The sequence below is a fragment of the Euphorbia lathyris genome, chromosome 6, assembly GCF_963576675.1.
Source record: "Euphorbia lathyris chromosome 6, ddEupLath1.1, whole genome shotgun sequence".
NCBI classification, from domain to species: domain Eukaryota; kingdom Viridiplantae; phylum Streptophyta; class Magnoliopsida; order Malpighiales; family Euphorbiaceae; genus Euphorbia; species Euphorbia lathyris.
Genome location: NC_088915.1, coordinates 49,007,717 through 49,026,103, shown reverse-complemented (window position 1 = coordinate 49,026,103; position 18,387 = coordinate 49,007,717). Strand labels below are relative to the sequence as shown.

The 18,387-nt window shown below is 36.8% G+C and overlaps 1 protein-coding gene and 1 pseudogene across 1 annotated transcript; both read left to right on the top strand.

The window, feature by feature from the left end:
* The first annotated feature begins 4,941 nt into the window (after window positions 1-4,941).
* Window positions 4,942-12,874, top strand: LOC136233099 (uncharacterized). The gene is made up of 2 exons (XM_066022663.1): window positions 4,942-6,069; window positions 12,641-12,874. Exon 1 carries the CDS (start codon window positions 5,095-5,097, stop codon window positions 6,010-6,012), a length of 918 nt encoding a protein of 305 aa, XP_065878735.1. The 5' UTR covers window positions 4,942-5,094; the 3' UTR covers window positions 6,013-6,069; window positions 12,641-12,874.
* Window positions 12,875-14,971: 2,097 nt separating this feature from the next.
* LOC136233680 (lachrymatory-factor synthase-like) lies at window positions 14,972-15,460 on the top strand (annotated as a pseudogene).
* The last annotated feature ends 2,927 nt before the right edge of the window (window positions 15,461-18,387 follow it).

Genomic DNA, 18,387 nt, shown 5'->3' with positions numbered 1-18,387 from the left:
AGAAACAAACTCGCTAGCATTGGACAGGGCATGTCGTGCAACAACATGAGCGCCCCTGTTCGCTAGGCGTGGAGAGAAAGACACTTTATAATCGTGCCGACTACTTAATAAAACCTTACAATCCTGAATAATTGACCCATAGACAGACAAGTCTGGATCAACCGTATTGACACTATTAACCACAATCAAAGAGTCACTTTCAAACAAGACATTAATACAATTAAGATAGACACACCAATGCAATGCCTCACGTAGAGCTAATGCTTCAGCTTCCCTAATATCATCAACAATAGGGATTATGCGACTACGACAAGCCATGAAGGATCCATCAGAAGATCTAAGTAAAGTTCCCACCCCACTTCGAGCTTCAGCTTTAAAGGTAGCCGCGTCACAATTGCATTTGACGAAGCCTAAAGGGGGGCGAGACCAGCTAATGTGTCGTACCTGTGGCATTGTCGTCCGCGTCGTCTGCTCAAGCCGATGGGCAGCAATGTTAGCATTGGCGTTGGCGTCGATGATGATGGAAATGGGCAGCCTTCGTTGCGCAGCAGGGCGGGCGGTGACTGGTTGGCCCGCCTGAGGATCTCGGCTTGGGCGATTCTGTGCAATGCTGACATCGGATTGGGCCACTGAGGGCGTGGACCGGTGACGTGCAGTAACAGGGAGGTTCTGCATCTGGGCCTGGCGCCAGGCAGCAAGGTAGTTATCCGCAAGAGAGATAGCCATTTCTGGTAGTTGGATTTTGCTCTCCCAGACTATCTGATTCCTTTGATTCCAAATGACCCAAAGCGTCATTTCCACCTTGGTTATGGTTTTCTGATCATTGGATAAGAGTACCTTCAAAATAGAACCCGTTAGATAATCAGGTTGGAATACATCCGTATTGATCCCGGATAGGTTCCAACATTCTTGGGCGTATACACAATCCACAAAGAGGTGATGGTCATGCTCAGTATCAGAGTGACAGAAGGGGCACTGCGTTGGAATTGACAACCCCCTCCCTGCCAATCTATGTCTAGTGGCCACACAGCCCGAGGCCAACTTCCACACAAACATTCTAACTTTTGGGGGAACATGCATCTTCCAAATTCTACTCCACCCATCATCCTGATTCACATCACCATATCCATCACAAAGCGCTCTACACCCTGATTTACTTGTGTACATGCCATTTTTGGTGAAATTCCACATTGGTCCATCTTCTACTTCTCTGGTTGGTAAAACCATCCTACACACAATTTTGGCATCTGCCTCGGTCAACAACTCTTCCACCTTCCCTCTATCCCAGATTTTCCTACCTTGAATAAACAGGTCAACCACTTTTGTATCATCCTGCTCCATAACAACATCCCCCTGGATCCTAAAAGGTGCCACAGTATTCACCCATGGGTCTTTCCACACATAAATTGACTTACCATCCCCAATTCTCCATCTAACTCCCAGTCTCAGTACCTCAATGGCTCTCCAAACACTCCCCCAAACAAAACTAGGATTATTGCTCAATTTGGAGGAAAGAAAAGGGTCTCTAGGGAAATATTTAGCTTTGAACATTCTACCCACTAAAGAATTTGGAGTAACCATCAACTTTCAGGCCTGTTTACCTAATAAGGCTAGATTGAATTTTTGGAGGTTCCTAAAACCCAAACCTCCCTCTTTCTTATCCCTACTAAGCCTATCCTAACTTTGCCAATGAATCGATCTCCTGCCCCCTGGTTTCATACCCCACCAAAAAGAATTCATTATCTTCTCCAAGTCCAGGCAGAGGGATTTAGGTAATTTAAACACACTCATACAAAAAGTTGGCAGAGCCTGAGCAACCGCCTTAATTAGCACTTCCTTACCCGCTGCAGAAAGGAATCTAAATGACCACGCACTTAACCTCTTCTTGAGTCTATCTTTAAGGAAACTAAAAATTGCTACTTTGGACTTCCCAATAAGTGAAGGGAGACCCAAATAGCGACCAGTATCCAGAGGATGAAATACCTGAAGAGAGTTACATACCTCATTTCGCAGATCCAGGCCAGCATTCGGACTAAAGAAAATTCCAGATTTTTGCAGGTTGATAGCCTGACCAGAAGCAGCCTCATACTCGGATAGAATCATCCCAATTTTGTTACATTCATCCATAGAAGCCCTGAAGAACAGGAAGCTGTCATCTGCAAAAAACAAGTGTGTAATAGTTGGCGCACCCCTAGCAATGAGGCACCCATGGAGGGAACCCTCGTTCGCTGCCCTTGTAATCAGGTTAGATAAGACTTCAGCACACAGTATAAATAGGTATGGCGACAGGGGATCGCCTTGTCTCAGGCCCCTACCAGGGTTAATCGGGCCTACAAATGTACCATTAATCGACACAGAGTACTCCACAGTAGTAATGCATAACATGATCCAATCAATCCACTACCCAGGAAAGCCTAATTTTTGCATAACAAGTCTCAGGAAGGTCCAATCAACCCTATCATAGGCCTTGCTAATGTCCAATTTGAGGGCCACCTCACCAATTCTGCCCCTATTCTTTCTCTTCATAAAGTGTAAAGACTCAAAGGCCACCATAATACTATCAGAGATAGACCTGCCAGGGACAAAAGCTGATTGAGACTCAGACACCAGGAAAGGTAAGACCAACTTGAGCCTATTGGCCAGGACCTTGGCAATCAATTTATAAAGCACATTGCACAGGGAAATAGGGCGAAAATCCTTCATACAATCAGGCCTATCAATTTTAGGGATAAGAACAATTATTGTGTCATTTAGATGTGGGGGAAATTCCTTTCGGGCCAGATAGCCCTTGCATGCATTAACAATCTCGGGACCGATGAGGTCCCAAAAATGTTGAAAGAAGCCCGGATTTAGCCCATCAGGACCAGGGGATTTATCAGGGTGCATTTGAAACATGGCAATCTTGAATTCTTCAGAAGTAAAAGGGGAACACAGGTCAGCCTGTATTTCAGGCGTAACAAGAGGGACAAGGGTATCCACAGCATCATAACATGGGCTAATAGGACCAGCAAACAGATCAGAGAAATAAGCTTTGGCAATAATCCTCATATCATAAACTCCTTCTACTACTAGACCGTTCATATCCTTAAGGTGGCGAATGGTGTTCCTCTGCTTTCTAGCTTTGACACAGGCATGGAAAAACTTAGTATTTTGGTCCCCCTCCTGTAACCAGAAATTCTTAGCCCTTTGTTGCCAATATCTAGCTTCACAATCAAGAAGGGAATTCAACTCACTCTTGGCCTGAAGAAAACTGACCACATCAGCCGGAGCATTGCTGTCCACAAGCCTATGCAACTTCTTCTTGCATCCCTCAATTTGCTTTCTAAACCTCATCCGATACTTCTTTCCCCATTGTTCCATGCTGCTGGCACAAGCAGCCAGCTTTGCAGCAAGGTTATGACAGTTACTGCTTAGCCAACAGGACCTCACCAATACCTTGAACTCAGGATCTAAAAGCCACTCTTGTTCAAAACGAAAGTGGTTACGCCTCACATTACTAACCGGATTATCGAACTCTAAAAAAATGGGTGCATGGTCAGAATAAGCTGAGATTAGAGTCCGAAGCCGATGTGTTGGGAATCTGTCCGCCCAGGCACTAGTGACCATAGCCCTATCCAACCTCTCCCTGACCCACAATCTAGAACCCCGACTCCTCTCCCACGTAAATTGACTGCCCTGTGTAGGGAGGTCAATCAGAAGATTCTCTTCCACCGCCTCCTAGAACCGGCGCATCAGCCCCTGAGGGTGGCCTGGACCACCAACCTTCTCTGAATCAGAAAGAATGCAGTTAAAATCCCTAATAACCAACAAAGGGAGAATCGAGCATGAGCACAGTTGAGTCAGGAGACTCCAGGACCACACATGATTCGCTCGGTTAGAATGACCATAGAAACCTACCAACCTCCAATCCCCCTTCTCAGCATCATGCATCTGAACTTCAATATGATGGTCCGAGAAAGAAACCACTGAAGCCATGTCAGACTTCCTCCAAAGTAGGGCAATACCCCCACTCCTACCCCTACAGTCGACTGCAAAAGAACCTTCAAATCCAAACTTCATCCTTAACCCATCAATAGAGGAATTAATAACCAAAGTTTCAATCAGGAAGACCAAATCCGGCTTACTTGTCTTGACAAGCTCACCGAGAGACCGAACTGCCCGGGCCTTCCCCAACCCCCGGCAGTTCCAGCTTAGGCAATTCATAATCCTCGGCGGGCCTGCTCCGCAGACCTCGCCGTTTCTGTATCGTGTGAAGGAGAAGAATCTACTTGGCTCGTAGAAACTATCCCCTTCGGAGTATTAAGCACCTGATCAGACCCATTCCCCTGCAGCTTATTCACAATAGCCTGGACTGATATCGAATCCAAGCCTGCACGCCTACGCTTTCGATCATCTGCCAACTCAAGTCCCTCCTCATCACTATCCACAGCCATATTCACAATCTCCCCCTCTTGTACTGGCTGAATATTTGGGTAACACAAAATTCTAATTCTAAGCTGAACTGTATCTTTTTTGAGGAGGGAACACTCATTCTAAATTAGGTTAGGGAGTATTAAATAATTTTTATTTGATTAAGAAAAAAAAATGGTGTTAATGTAATTTAGAATGTGGCGTGGTGGATACCGTTAGCAGAGGGAGTGTGGAAGGAATTTAGAAAACGAGACTGCTAATAGAGAAGAACCACGTGTGCCTTTTCTCGAACCTAGCCAAAAACCCTTTTTTGCGATTATTTCCACTTCAGTGAATAGTGAAACAAAGACGCATCAGTCCAATGCAAAATTAACCACGTGTCCCCCTCTTTCGGCAGTGCTCGACACTTACCTCTCTCTCATTGGCTACTCCTGTGGGACCATCTTTAACTCTTAATTACGCCTGGATTCGCTAAGCCTTTTTACCTGGACCCACCTCCTCAACCAATCACATCTTTCATCTCTACCTTCCGTGCCCTAGACACGTGTTCCCTTTTCGCCTGTTCCTCTCTCCCTTACTGCACTCCTCTCTCTCTCTCTCTCTGATTTGATTATTGTCTGAGCTTCCCCTTCACCTTCTCAGAAAGAGAGAGAAACTAGGTGAACACTCTCAGATTCTCTACACATGGACACCCGAGACAACCGGCGCGTGATAAGTTACTCCGGTGACGCTCCTGATAAAACGATAATCAACCAGATAATGCTCAGATTCAGGCCGATTGCTCCCAAACCTGCTGTCGCCGGTCTAGATTCCGATCTCGCTTCTTTGAATAACAAGGATTTATTGCTTTCCAAACGAAGACCGAAGAGAAAGTACGTTAGGGTTCGTAGGAATAATCGGTTAAGAAAAAACCAAAGAGTTTCCTCATCTTCAGACCAACAAATCGGAAAAGAAAGAGAGAGCGGTGGTTTATTTACAGAAAGGGCGGTGACTCTGCAATTGCTGCCTGACAACAGCGATCGGTTGAGAAGTTCGCCAGAAAGAGAGAGATCGCGGTGCAATCAGGAATTCTGTCATCAAGGAGGAAATCTCAAGTTGAAGCAACCGGAAGCGGTTGACGGCGTAGATCAGACAACGGCGGCGACGGTGAGTAAGAACAAGTTAGAATCGTGGGTGACGGTAGAGTGTGTGACGGAGACATACGCGTGCATGGATATAGGTAACGGTAGAGGGATAGGGTTGACAGATGTGGAAAGAGTGAAGAATCTAGAGGAAGAAGAGCGTCCGGGATTTATATCAGACGGTTCAGATAACGTGAGGTGGGTAAACGGTGCTTACAAGCGGATGATGATGAAGAAGATGGTGATAATGAGAGAAGAAAATGAAAAAGCGGAGTCAGTTGAAATAATAGTGTGTTTAGTATCAAAACAGAAACTGGTACCATTTGTGTACTGCTCTGCGTTTACATGTTGGGTAAGGTTGGGGGAGAAGGAAAAATCAGCTTCAAAAATGGTGCCCTGTGATGTTTGGAGAATGGACTGTGGAGGGTTTGCATGGAGATTGGACATTGAAGCTGCACTGAGTTTAAGCTTGGGCCATTGATTTCTTAGATTAAAAAGCTTCCAGATCTGACTCTGCAACCAAATAATAAGTAATCAGGTAATGTCGACTAACCCATACCCATACCCATACCCATACCCATACATACCTAAAGTCATTTATCTAATTTCTATAACATTTTATGTACAAACAAATTCAACTTTTCAATTAAATCGAAAGTAAAAGTAAAATAATAATAATTTTTTTTTATAGAAAATGAATTGTATAAAATTAGAGATTTCAACAAAATAAAGGGGCTCAAAAGAATGGTTACTGTAAATTGAGAATAAATGATTTAATTTTTTAGATTTGAATTGAAGTAAAGTCGAAGAGATGAATATTATATAGCAGAAAAAAACAAAAGAAATGAAGGTAATTAATGAGAAAGTTGTCTAGAAAGAAAGAGAAATAGAAAATTTGGAAAGATAAATATGTTGTTTCGAAAATACTACTACTAGAAAAGATAGCTTTATTTGTTTGTTTGTTGGGTTGGGTTGGGTTAGGAGGAGCGGATGCGGGGATTTCAAAAGAAAAGAGGACAGGTGGAGAAAGGTCCTTATTTATGCTGCTGTACAACTGAAAGAGATATATTATCTAACTGTTTTCAAAACAAGGGGATTCATTCTTTCAAGTATTTCATTCAAAATTAATTATTCAGATCTACTAATAAAAATATAATTACTAGGCTGGAATTATTTAAATTATATGATTAATGAACATGAGATGATATCTAAATCTTAAAGGTAGATGCCAATGACACGAAACTGGTATTAATATATGAAATTGTCAATTTGCATTACTGGTAACTTAATTATAACTTTTTGTATTTTATGACTATTCTTATGTCATTCCATAAAAATCAAACATGACATTTCTTCAAAATTCTTCAAACTTTTCACAGAGAAGGATAAATAAAAAGGATTTCGTTTCTTAAAGGCTCTTTCTATTTTTGCATGCTTAAATAAGTCATGGAAGCAAACTCTGCATTCCATACAACTTGAGTTTCACATTATTATATATATGTCTTCCTAAAAACCTACTTTTTCGGAATTCAAATTAAAATGCCTCCATTCTATACTATATCATTTTTAAATATTTCAACTCATTTCTTCTTTCTTCTCTCTTTTTCATTTCTTTCGTAGATTACTTTTTATTACTAATAAGCAAGAATATGCAAATTAGTTCATTAATTTCTATTTTTACTTGAAAAATATTTTCTTGCAATAATCTATTCCAAAGAAAGGCTATATATGTATTTTTGTATTTAGTGCATTATTCTCCAACGAAGCTACTTCTCCCATTTCTTTCATAATACACAGTCTTGATCACATGCACCTTAATGACCATGTAGAATTTGCTCATTCACCGTTAGATCTAGACTTATTAGAATCCTAAGGTGGAGATTCAAAGCATCCTGAGGTTTAGATTTAATAAGCCTATATCTAACGGTAACGGTGAATGAATTAAATTCACTTGCTCATTAAAGTGCATGTGAAAATTCCTGTCATAAAACATTTGATTTTCCTACATATATTCATATCTTAAATTTGCAAAAGAATTTTCTCTGTTATATATTTAGTATTTTACAACACATGTATATAAACAAATTTAATAACTAGAAGATAATAGTATAATAGAAGTAAATATAACAAATAAGTAGAGAGTTGGTGAATCAATTAATTAATTAAAATTATAAATCTTATGAGCATCAACCACTCAAGACTTTGGATAATTTATTCTAATGTTTATGAAAGTGAACTCCATAGTAAAGATCCGATTTTTGTGACATTCTCGTTATTGTTATTGTGGTTCAAGTTCTCTCTAAATAAAACGATATGTAATTCCTTTTATAAGTAAATTTTTTTTGAGGAAATTACCGGAAAAAGCGCATGCCATGAAAAGTTTATGGTTATGTCAAATTTTATTTTGAATTTTGTCAATAATTTGAAGAAGGTTAAAAGATGGTGGCTACCTTTTACTTCATGACATTTCTAAAATAAAAATAAACCTATCTATATAAAACAACAACAACAAAGCTTTAGTTTCGAAATGATTCGGGATCGGCTAATATGAACCATCATACAAAACCGTGAAATCAAATCGTGTCATCTATATAATATAAATAAAAAATATCAATTTGATTAAAGTCAAAATATTATTATCATTTCTGATACGTAGGTAAAAGACGAATTTTTTTTTATAGCCCTAAAGCTATCTCTAGTCCCATGTTAGAGATACCTTCTTACTAGGAATGTTCAAAATTTATTCAATCCAACCAAATTTAATCCAAAACTAACTAGTTTAATGATTTATTTATTTTACTGTTTGGTTTCACCTAATCCACTTTTTTTTCCCTCAAACTAAAAAATTATTCACTCAAAATTTATCCAATCCAACCAAAATAAAAGATTTTCAAAATCTGGTGGGGTACTTTAAAATTTTTATTTTTATTTTCCTTTCTCATTTTTCTACATTATTTTTTATAGTTCTTAGTTTTTTTTATCATTTCTTCGCTTATTTTTTTTTTATTTCCCTCCCTTTTTACCATATTTTCTTGTATTGTTTTTTTTTCATTTTTCTCACTGTTTTTTTTTCATTTTCCTCGATTTGTATTTTTTCATTCTCGTTATTGATTTTTTTTCGGTCCACAATTTCAGTTTTATGATCCATATATTTTGAGCAATTTAATTTGATTTTATTATTTTATGAAAATAATTATTTTAATTTATTTTTTAAATAAAAAAGCATGAAACATAAAATCACAATAAATTAGATTTCCTAATGAAAAATTACTAAAAGATATTAGTTTTCAATCTTCGTGGAAATATTAAGGCCACTTATAATAAAATAATCATTACATTAAAGGTCCATTATCATGTTTGGTTAGTCACATTATTTTTATTGTAATGGAATAACAAATGTATCACTTAATTTTTCTTTACAAATTTATGTAATGGACAGTGAGCATGGATCTTAGGGATTCTTGATCCAAATCGAATATTCAAATAAAAAATTAAGAATTGGATTGGATCGTTGACTTTTTCTTTAGGCTCAAACAAAATTGTACCTCGACTCACATTAGGTGCAATCAAGCGATTTTCATATTTCTCTATATTACTGAGCAAATATGTTGAATTCTTGAATTAGATTGGATACTTGCATAGAAAGATTAAGAATTGGACGACCAAATCAAATTGTATCATTGAATTATAGAGATTTGTAATTCACTTAATTGAACGGAACCGATGTCACCCTAATGGGTATTAAAAAATATGATAAAAGACATGAATTCCATTACAAGTAGCCATTGTATTTTTTTTATTATTAATTATCAATACTATCCAAATTCTTATTAAAAGATATAACAAAAACATAAGAAAAACGAACAAATAAGGAAAAAACGAGAAAAACAAAAAACAAAAAAAAAATGTAAAGATGAAAAAACAATAAAAAAACATGATAAAAAAACAGAAAAAATTTGTTTTTTTTTTTTTGTTTTCATTTTCTATTGCAATTTTTTTATAATTATATTTAACTAAATAAACATAGTGTAATTATAATTAAATTTGAATTTTGTTTTTATGAATTTGCTGACCGAAATAGTAAGAGAATGAGGATTGTTAGTAGAGAAAGCTAAAGGGGTGTTTGGTTCGGGGTCTTTAGGAATGGGAATGGGAATGAGAGGGTTTCATTCCCTTTGTTCTTGTTTGTTTAACAAAAAAATCCATTCCCTTTACCCATTTTAGATTATAGGATTACCCCACTTTAGGTTAACTCATTACCCCAAATCTTGTAGGGAATTGGATTCCCTTTCCCAATTTTTTTGTTCTTTTTATTTTATCGAACCACAAATCTCTGAAATTTATGAAATTCCAGAATTTCTGAAATTTTTGAAATTCCAGAATTTTCAAAAAGTCCAAAATTTCTGGAATTTCTAAAATTTCAGAATTTCTGGAATTTCAGAATTTTTAAAATTTCAGAATTTTCGAAATTCCAGAATTTCTGGATTCTAGAATTCTAGAATTTTAAAATTCCAGAATTTTTTAACTTCCAAAATTTCTAGAATTTCAGAATATCTGGAATTTCAGCATTTCTAAAATTCCAGAATTTTTGAAATTCCAGAAATTCTAGATTCTGGAATTTCAAAATTTTTGAAATTACAGAATTTTCGGATTCTGGAATTTTAAAAATTCCAGAATTTCAAATTTTTTAAATTCAAGTTCCAAAATTTCCAGAATTTAATAATTTATAAAGTTCAAGAATTTTTTGAAATTCTAGAAATCTGAAAGTTCAAAAATTCCAGAGGTTTGAAATTGCATTCCCTTTCTTAAACATAACCAAACACATAGGGGAATCAACGCATATTCCTTTCATTTCCTTTGGTTTCCCTTTCTTCATTCATTTTCCCTTACCTCATGTGAACCAAACGTCCCCTAAGTGTGTGGTAGTTGTTAGAGATAATAAGCATAGTATTTGAAGTTATCTAGAGAACACAAGTGTGTGGAATTTCCATTTCTCTTGAATGTCTTCCACCCTCGACAACCTTAAAAGCTAGTATAACATTTTTACTAATATCCTATTATACAGATATATAGGGCGAAAATTCATTTATTATTATTATTTAGTAACTGAACTTTGTTTTGTTATAAGTTACTATATTTAATTTTGACTTAATAGACATCCAACCCTCTAAATTTGTAACTTTTTTTTCATCTGGTCCCCTCAATTTAGGGGACAACCTCTCAACCCCCTCAACTCTCCAAAAACGCCCCTATGTTCGGTCAAAATATTGACCCGTGTAGAAAACGCGCATAACTGTTGACCATACCAATGCCATGTGTCACTTTTTTATTAAATTTTTCCAAGTGATTTCACCTCGACGACCACTACTGCCAACCCCAGCACCTCGATAAGGCTGCAACGACAAACAGCGACAACACCTCGAATACAATAATCACTTCGAAAAATTTAATAAAAAAATGATACGTTGCATTGGTGTGGTCAACAGTCAAGCGCGTTTTCTATACGGGTCAATATTTTGACCGAACATAGGGGTGTAAGGGGTTGTATGTGATGTTTTTGGAAAGTTGAGGGGTTGAGAGGTTGTCCCCTAAATTGAGGGGGCCAGGTGAAAAAAAGTTACAAGTTTAGGGGGTTGGGTGTCTATTAAGTCTTTAATTTTCAATAGCTTTTACATGTTAAAATTATGGGTAATTAATTTATTAGTCCCTATATTTTGACAAAACACACTGTTTAGTCCCTGTATTTTCAAAAACACATGATAAAGTCCCTAACCTTTTTCACGATGAACTGTTTAGTCCCTAACGTTTTTCTTGGTGAACTGTTTAGTCCCTGTCGTTAGACTCTCATGAAGATTTTGTTAGTCAATTTAGATTTGCGTTCTTCTTTTCCTTTTCTTTAAACTCTAATGCATCTGAAATCAACTTTCAGTGTTCTTCTTTTTTATTTTCTTCTTAATCGTTCAAATTCGTAAGCATTGGGTCTTTTTTTTTTCTTGTTCTCCATACAAATAGCTTCTTCTTTTAAATTGGATTTTCTCTTCTAAAGTTTGAAGGTAAATAGTAAAAGGTAATTTAGTCATTTCCGAAGTCATAAACGGTAAAAAAAACCTAACAAATAGAAGGAAGGACTAAACAGTTCATTGAAAAAAAGGTTAGGGACCTTACCATGTGTTTATGAAAATACAGGGACTAAACAGTGTGTTTTGTCAAAATATAGGGACTAATAAATTAATTACCCTAAAATTATATATATAGAACAGGATATGGATATCTCAAATCCTTGTGGTGGATAAGTAGGACGTCCCTAATCATGCATGGTGACAAGGAAAACCACATGAAAACTAATTAAACAGCATAACATACAAAACTTGAGAACTTGAATCTTTTTGCCCTTTTTTGTTTCTTTCTTGTTTCTTGATGAGCTGCTAGTCTAATTTCCTTCTTTAGGGTTTGCTTGGATGAAGGTTTGACAAAGTTCACTAAAGGAAAAGAGTAAGGGGATGCTATTTAATTAACTTCCAAATCCCACCAATTTGGTGGGACTGAAATTTAAGATTATTTCAAAGTTTTATAATCTTCTTTTAACTCTTATTTAACCCTTACGATCCATTTAAAAACTCATTTCCAAATAAATAATCTCCCTTTAATTAAAATTCTCCAACTCCAAAACAAGAATACCCTTGATCTAACATTCTATATTTCGACCTCTATAAAGTATAAACAGTCATATTATGTACTGATTTTCAAGATCAATATTTGGTTTGTTTTGTCTACATGGTGCTGTTAATATATGAACTAGTGTTGGGTTTATATTTACTTGGTGCTGGTATCATACAGTTATATTTCAATATTTAGTTGATGTGAGAGTCAAGTGAGTTATAACTTATAATATAGTTTTTAAAGGATATTATTGTGATGAGTTACTTGGGTAATAATAGGTTTAACTACATTGTTTATATATGCAATGCAAGCGAATCCTCCTCTTTAAACTATCTTTTGGAATGAGTTGAGTCTATTTTTTTTTTTACTTTGACCATTTTATAATTATTGTTTGTTGCAGTTAATCTTAAGAGAGGTGTTTTGTTTAAATATAATTGTTGTTGTCGCAGAAGTTGGAAGAAAAGGGAACGAGGATGGTCAAGTAGCCAAAGAGTAGAAGAGTTTGTAATTTGTATATGAAATGCTTATTTCATGTGGACCTATTAATTAATGTTATATATGCAACTGTAAATAGTAATAGTAATAGATCACTAATTTATCACAAATAACATATGCATGCTATGCTACAATCTAATTGCATCTTTTTATTTTGTTTTAATATATTATTAACTTTTTAACTTAACTCAAAAACTCAATTGCACTTCTAAATTTATTGAGTGTTTCGTTAGTTTTATCAACTTTATTAAAATGATTTTTTGGCCACCTTAATTTATTTAAAGTGAGCTATTAGTTCTTAAACTTACTTATGTTCATCTATTTATTCCTTCAACTTGTTTAAAGTGATATATATTAATTCAATTTATTCAAAACCAAATTTCGTTCCGTTACATGGACTGGAAGAGTAATCATATTACTTTAAGCAATTTTAACCGTCTAACGAGACACTTTGTAAATTCAAATCATGACCCGCTCCAATGGGGTCACCTCAAGCAGCTGCCTATGGCCTCCCTCAATGGAGGGCCTCATATTTTAATTTCCTAATTAAACATAACACTATTCACACATATATACTCCACACACCCATGCTATATGCTATTTTATGTGATAAAATATATCTTTCCGTTTAATATTTTCTTGAACCCATCACGTCAATGTCTATGTCTTTCAATTTAATTAACATAAATATGAACAAATAGACCAAATAGAAAACAACGGATAAATTACATATATAACCGCTGAATTTCAAAACTTAATATAAAAGTCACTCAACTTTATATTTTTTAATGTTTGTGGCACTCAACGTCTCAAAACGAATATTGACAGTCTCAACTAAAAAATTTCAAGAGTTAATGATAGTCTAAACAACTTTAATTCTTAAAAAAATTCGTTTTAAGGTTATTTAGGTGTTATTTGGTTAGGAGGGAGTGTGAAATTTTAAAAGATAAAGCTCCAAAATGGTGATTTTATAAAATAAAAAATATGATTTCATAGTAAATATCGTTTTGAACAACTTTAAGTTTTGATATTTTTATTTTGAGATCGTCAATAGTCGTTTTGAGGCGTTGAGTGACCATGAGTATTAAAAAGTATAAAGTTGAATGACTTTTATTTTTAGTTTTGAAGATCAATGGTCATACCGTTAAAAAAAATTAATGTTGGCCATAGGTGTAATTTACCAGAAAAACAACGACTTTTTTCTTTCTATTTCCCCTTTTGTTCTTGTTGGTTTTTTCTACTTGTTACTGATTAGTATTTAGTTTGATTATTTACATGATTTTTATTTTTAACATCTAATTTTTTCATTTAGTTCGTTATTGGCATTTAACAATTTAATAAGTTTTTTTATCAAATTTAATTAGTAATTTGAATGTTTGCTAACACTTTAATGTTTGTTAAATTTTAATGTATTATTTAGTTTTATTTTTACTTTTTTTTTTAATATTTCAAACTTAGATCTTTTTTAATTATTAAATCTTTTATTGGTATGTGAACAAAGAAGTTTTTTCAAGCTGAAGTTAATAAAAAATTATATTTGATAAACTATATTATAAGAAAGATTAAACAGTTTGACTACGTTGTCTATTGAGAAAAAAATCTAGCTAAACGAGAATACAATGATTAATTAGAGAGTTTGCATATAAAAAATGAGGTAAATTACAAAAATTGGTCAAATGGGAGGCTCATTTACATATTTAACCCATTTACTCAACCTACTACATATCTAGACTAATTTTGTGTGACTTTCCCATAATACCCTCAATATTTAGGTAAATTACATACGTGGTGTACAACCTTTATCCTAAATCACACTTTGGTGTACAACCAAAATTTTGTCTTACTAAACTGTACGAGCTTCAGGTGACCTCCAACTAAAGTGTACATCCGGTTTTTATGACCGGTCAACGATGGTCAACGTTTCCACATCATCAATTTGACTATTCTAAAAGTCAAAAATTGACATACCTATTGTGAAATTACTAAAATGTCCCCATCTCCTTCCTCTCTCACTCCCTCCTCGCTCCTCATTCCTCTCTCCTTCAACTCTTCTCTCTCTACCATTTCTCTCTCACTCCTCTCTCTACCGTTAATGGGCAATAACAATAGATCAAAACACATAATTAATAGTTGGGTTTCAATCTCAAAAATCTACATGTTTTTTAATAATTTTTTATTAATCTATTGTCTAAATCACATAACTAAGTAATCCAGACAGAAACATTAAGAAGCCATAAACATATATTATCAAAATTCTAAAGGAAAAATAAGGAAAGAAAATTCTTATGGAAGAAAATTCAGGCGCCGAGTGGAAAGGTAAGACGATGGCGGAGGTAAAAGGGTTATCGGCAGAGTAAGTATGGCCTTTCGTGGCTGACTTTTGCAATCTACACAACTTGTTTCCTAATATTGAAACTTGTTACCGAGTGGAAGGTGAGCTGGGCAAGCCTAGCCTAGTCACTACGCTTCCACATCCAAGTGGGTCAAAGAGAAGCTTCTCATGATTAATCCGGAGGAACGGTGTCTGAGCTATGAGATCCTTGACAACAACATGGGCTTCAAATCATATGTCGCCACCTTCAAAGTATTGCCACTTAACACCGGAGATGGATCCAAGATTGAATGGTCATTCGTTGCTGATCCGGTTGAAAGGATGCTATTGCAGGATTTCGAATCCTATGTTGATTCGTGTCTGCACTTCATGGCCAACAAAATTGAAGCTTCTCTCTCTTTCTGAATTCTTCTTTTTCTTCTCAATTACTCTTATATTCAGTATTTTGTGACCTTAATTAATTACTTGTCAGAAACTGCTCAAGATCGTCCCTCTTACCAATCTCTACTTCTCACTTAAAAAAAAGAAGCCATAGACATATTAGAAAGCCGACTAGGAGTAGGCTGGAAATTACACTACCGGAGACTCATACCCCTTGCCGGAGGTGATAACGCCCTCCCTAGACTGAATTTTACTCTTAAACTGAATTTTATTTTATTTTGTTATACTTTTCTTTTCTGTTTTTTTTTGTTCTATTGTTATTGTTCATTAATCATAGAGAGAGGAGTGGGAGAGATATGAGTTGAAGGAGAGAGGAGTGAGAGAGACCAAGGAAAAGAGTAAGAGGTGAGGTGATGACAATGGTTACAGGGAAGGAGAGAGGAGTGAGGGAGAGAAAGGAAAAGAATGAGAAAGGAAGGGGATGAGGACATTTTAGTAATTTCATAAAAGATATGTCAATTTTTGACTTTTAGAATAGTCAAATTGATGACATGGCAACGTTGATTAGCGTTGATCGGTTACAAAAACCGGTTGTACACTTTAGTGGGAGGTCACCTGAAGCTTGTACAGTTTAGTGTGACAAAATTTTGGTTGTACACCAAAGTGTGATTTAGGGTAAAGTTTGTATACCACGTATGTAATTTACCCCTCAATATTTACAAGCTCTGGGTCAACGGTAGTCTCAACTGCATGTTCCTTGTCTTGTCCAGAAGATATATTTTGAGTTGAAGGAACATGGACAGGAATTTCTGAGTCAGTAGGTGCATGCTCAGTAAAGGGTGATTTGGGAGCAGCAGCAACTAGCTCTGTTTCGCCCAGTTTGGGTTCAAAGGAGGCTTGTTCCTTTGGATTAGGAAGAGAGGCTTGATTTTCCTGAGTTGAAGGCTCAATCAGTGGAATTTCAGGTTGGAAGAATGGGAAGGTGATGTTGATGTTGGATGGGTCAAGAGCTTGGTCATTAGTATTCGTTGCCTCATCAATAAAATGGACATTGGGCTTGTTGCTCTTCTTTTTATATCACCTTTCCTTTTTCGAGTAGTGCTGAGCTTTATGTTTAAGGGAGGAAGCAGGTATATTTGTGGGTGATGGAGGAGGAGTGAGTTGGGTCGGTGTTTGTTCTTCCTCAATAGGAGTGGATTCATCTTGCTGTTGAGTGGAGGGCTCAGTAGCAGATGGTACTGAGAAGACCGTAGGAGGGTTCTCAGCTGGGATAGTGGAGGAGATCAGCGTTACCTCAGTAGCCTTTCCTTGGTGTTTGAGGAAATGAGTATCCTCAGGAATGGCAATTGTCAGTGGTGGAGGAGTGAGTGGTTTGACCCTTATGGTTGTGGCCTTCTTCTTTAGAGGCTGCTCATCCTCTGCAAGCTCAATAGAGGGCCTTTTTGGCTGCACCTCAGCAGGCGTAGGCTCAGAGCTTCATTTGGAGACTCTGACCTTCTTAGTGACGTCCCTCTTGGGGGACTTGGATGGTTCAGGTGATTTAGGCTCATCAGCCTTTCGCTTCTTGCCCTTGCTAGGCTTAACAGCTTCAGCGACCTCATCCTTCTTGCCTTTAGGCACTTGCACTCGGCTGTGTGTAAGAGTTTGGAGACACTCAGCAGTGATCTCCGTGCCTTCTTCACTTTCCTCATCTACAAGCTCAATGTTATAGTGCTTGAGGATGGCTGTGATAAGTGAGCCTAGTCTCAACTTCATAGGGCTCTGCTGTAGAGCACCCACTAAGAAGACAAGCATGTTGAGTGACTTCTTTTCCAGCATGTGCCAGATAAGGCACTACTCAAAGTTAGATATGGAGGTGGTTGAGTTGATTTTAGAAAAAAGAAGTTCGTTATCATATAGTGGGCTTGCCTCTGAGGCTGGGAGAGGGAAATGGTAGGGACTTCTTCAGTGAAGCCCTTGGGTTTGCAGTATTCTTTGTCGTAGTCAGCATCCTTTTCATCCCCAACCCTTTGCAGCTCAGTACCTTCATTTTTTTAACTTCAGTAGGATAGCTAAAAATGTTGGTGTAATGGTGAGGTCAGTGTTCTTGACGGTGTTGACCAGGTGGTCATAGTTGTCATTAGCGACCTTCAAGTTCCTGTAGGATTCCCTTGTAAGTGTCGGGTAGGTCAGTCTAGGGAGACCAAAGCGGGTAACCCATTTCAGCTCAGCGATCCACTTATAAAAAGGCTCAGCTAACTTAAGAAACTCAGCCAAGAAATACCTAGAGGTATGGACTTGGGGGTTTTCAACTTTCTCAAGTCCCTTGTACACTGGTGAGAAGGTTCATGGCTTAGGCGTTTTTCCAGCCTTCTTAGTTTTGGTCAAAGATGACTCAGCAGCCTCCTCAGAGGTATTCTAAGTTTATTCGGTTTGGATTTCAGGCTCAGCATGTTTGTGTTGCTGAGTTTCAGGCTTTTCACGATTCTGGGTTTCAGTCTCAGTTTGTTCGTCATGTTTGTGTCTCGATTGAGGTTCAGGTGACTGTTTATAGACAAGCTTATGCTCCTCAAGTGAGGAGGTATTGATGTCAGAGGCTCTGTCTTCGTATTGCTCAGAGCCACTGGAGGAGGTTCGACCATCATGTGAGGAAGACATGGTGTTCTTGAGATTTGAAGAACAGTTTGCAGAAGAAAGATAGGAGTTGAGAGAGAAGGAGATTGCGAATTTTTCAAGCGTAAAGAGAAATGAGAGAAATTTCTTCCCCTTTTATAGCCAAAGGTGAGAGAGGTGAGGGGTCAGAAACCTAACGGTCAGAAGTTTAACCGCTCAGAAGCCTTAATTCTGACATTAATGCTATTATGGCGCATGATTTCTCAAATGATGGTGATGATGTCATCCTAGTCATAAACTAGGTATGCGTGCTAACCTTATAAGATATGTTATCTACTCAGTATGAACTCAGAGCATACAAGTCAATTTATCACTCAGAACAGTTTATACTCAGAG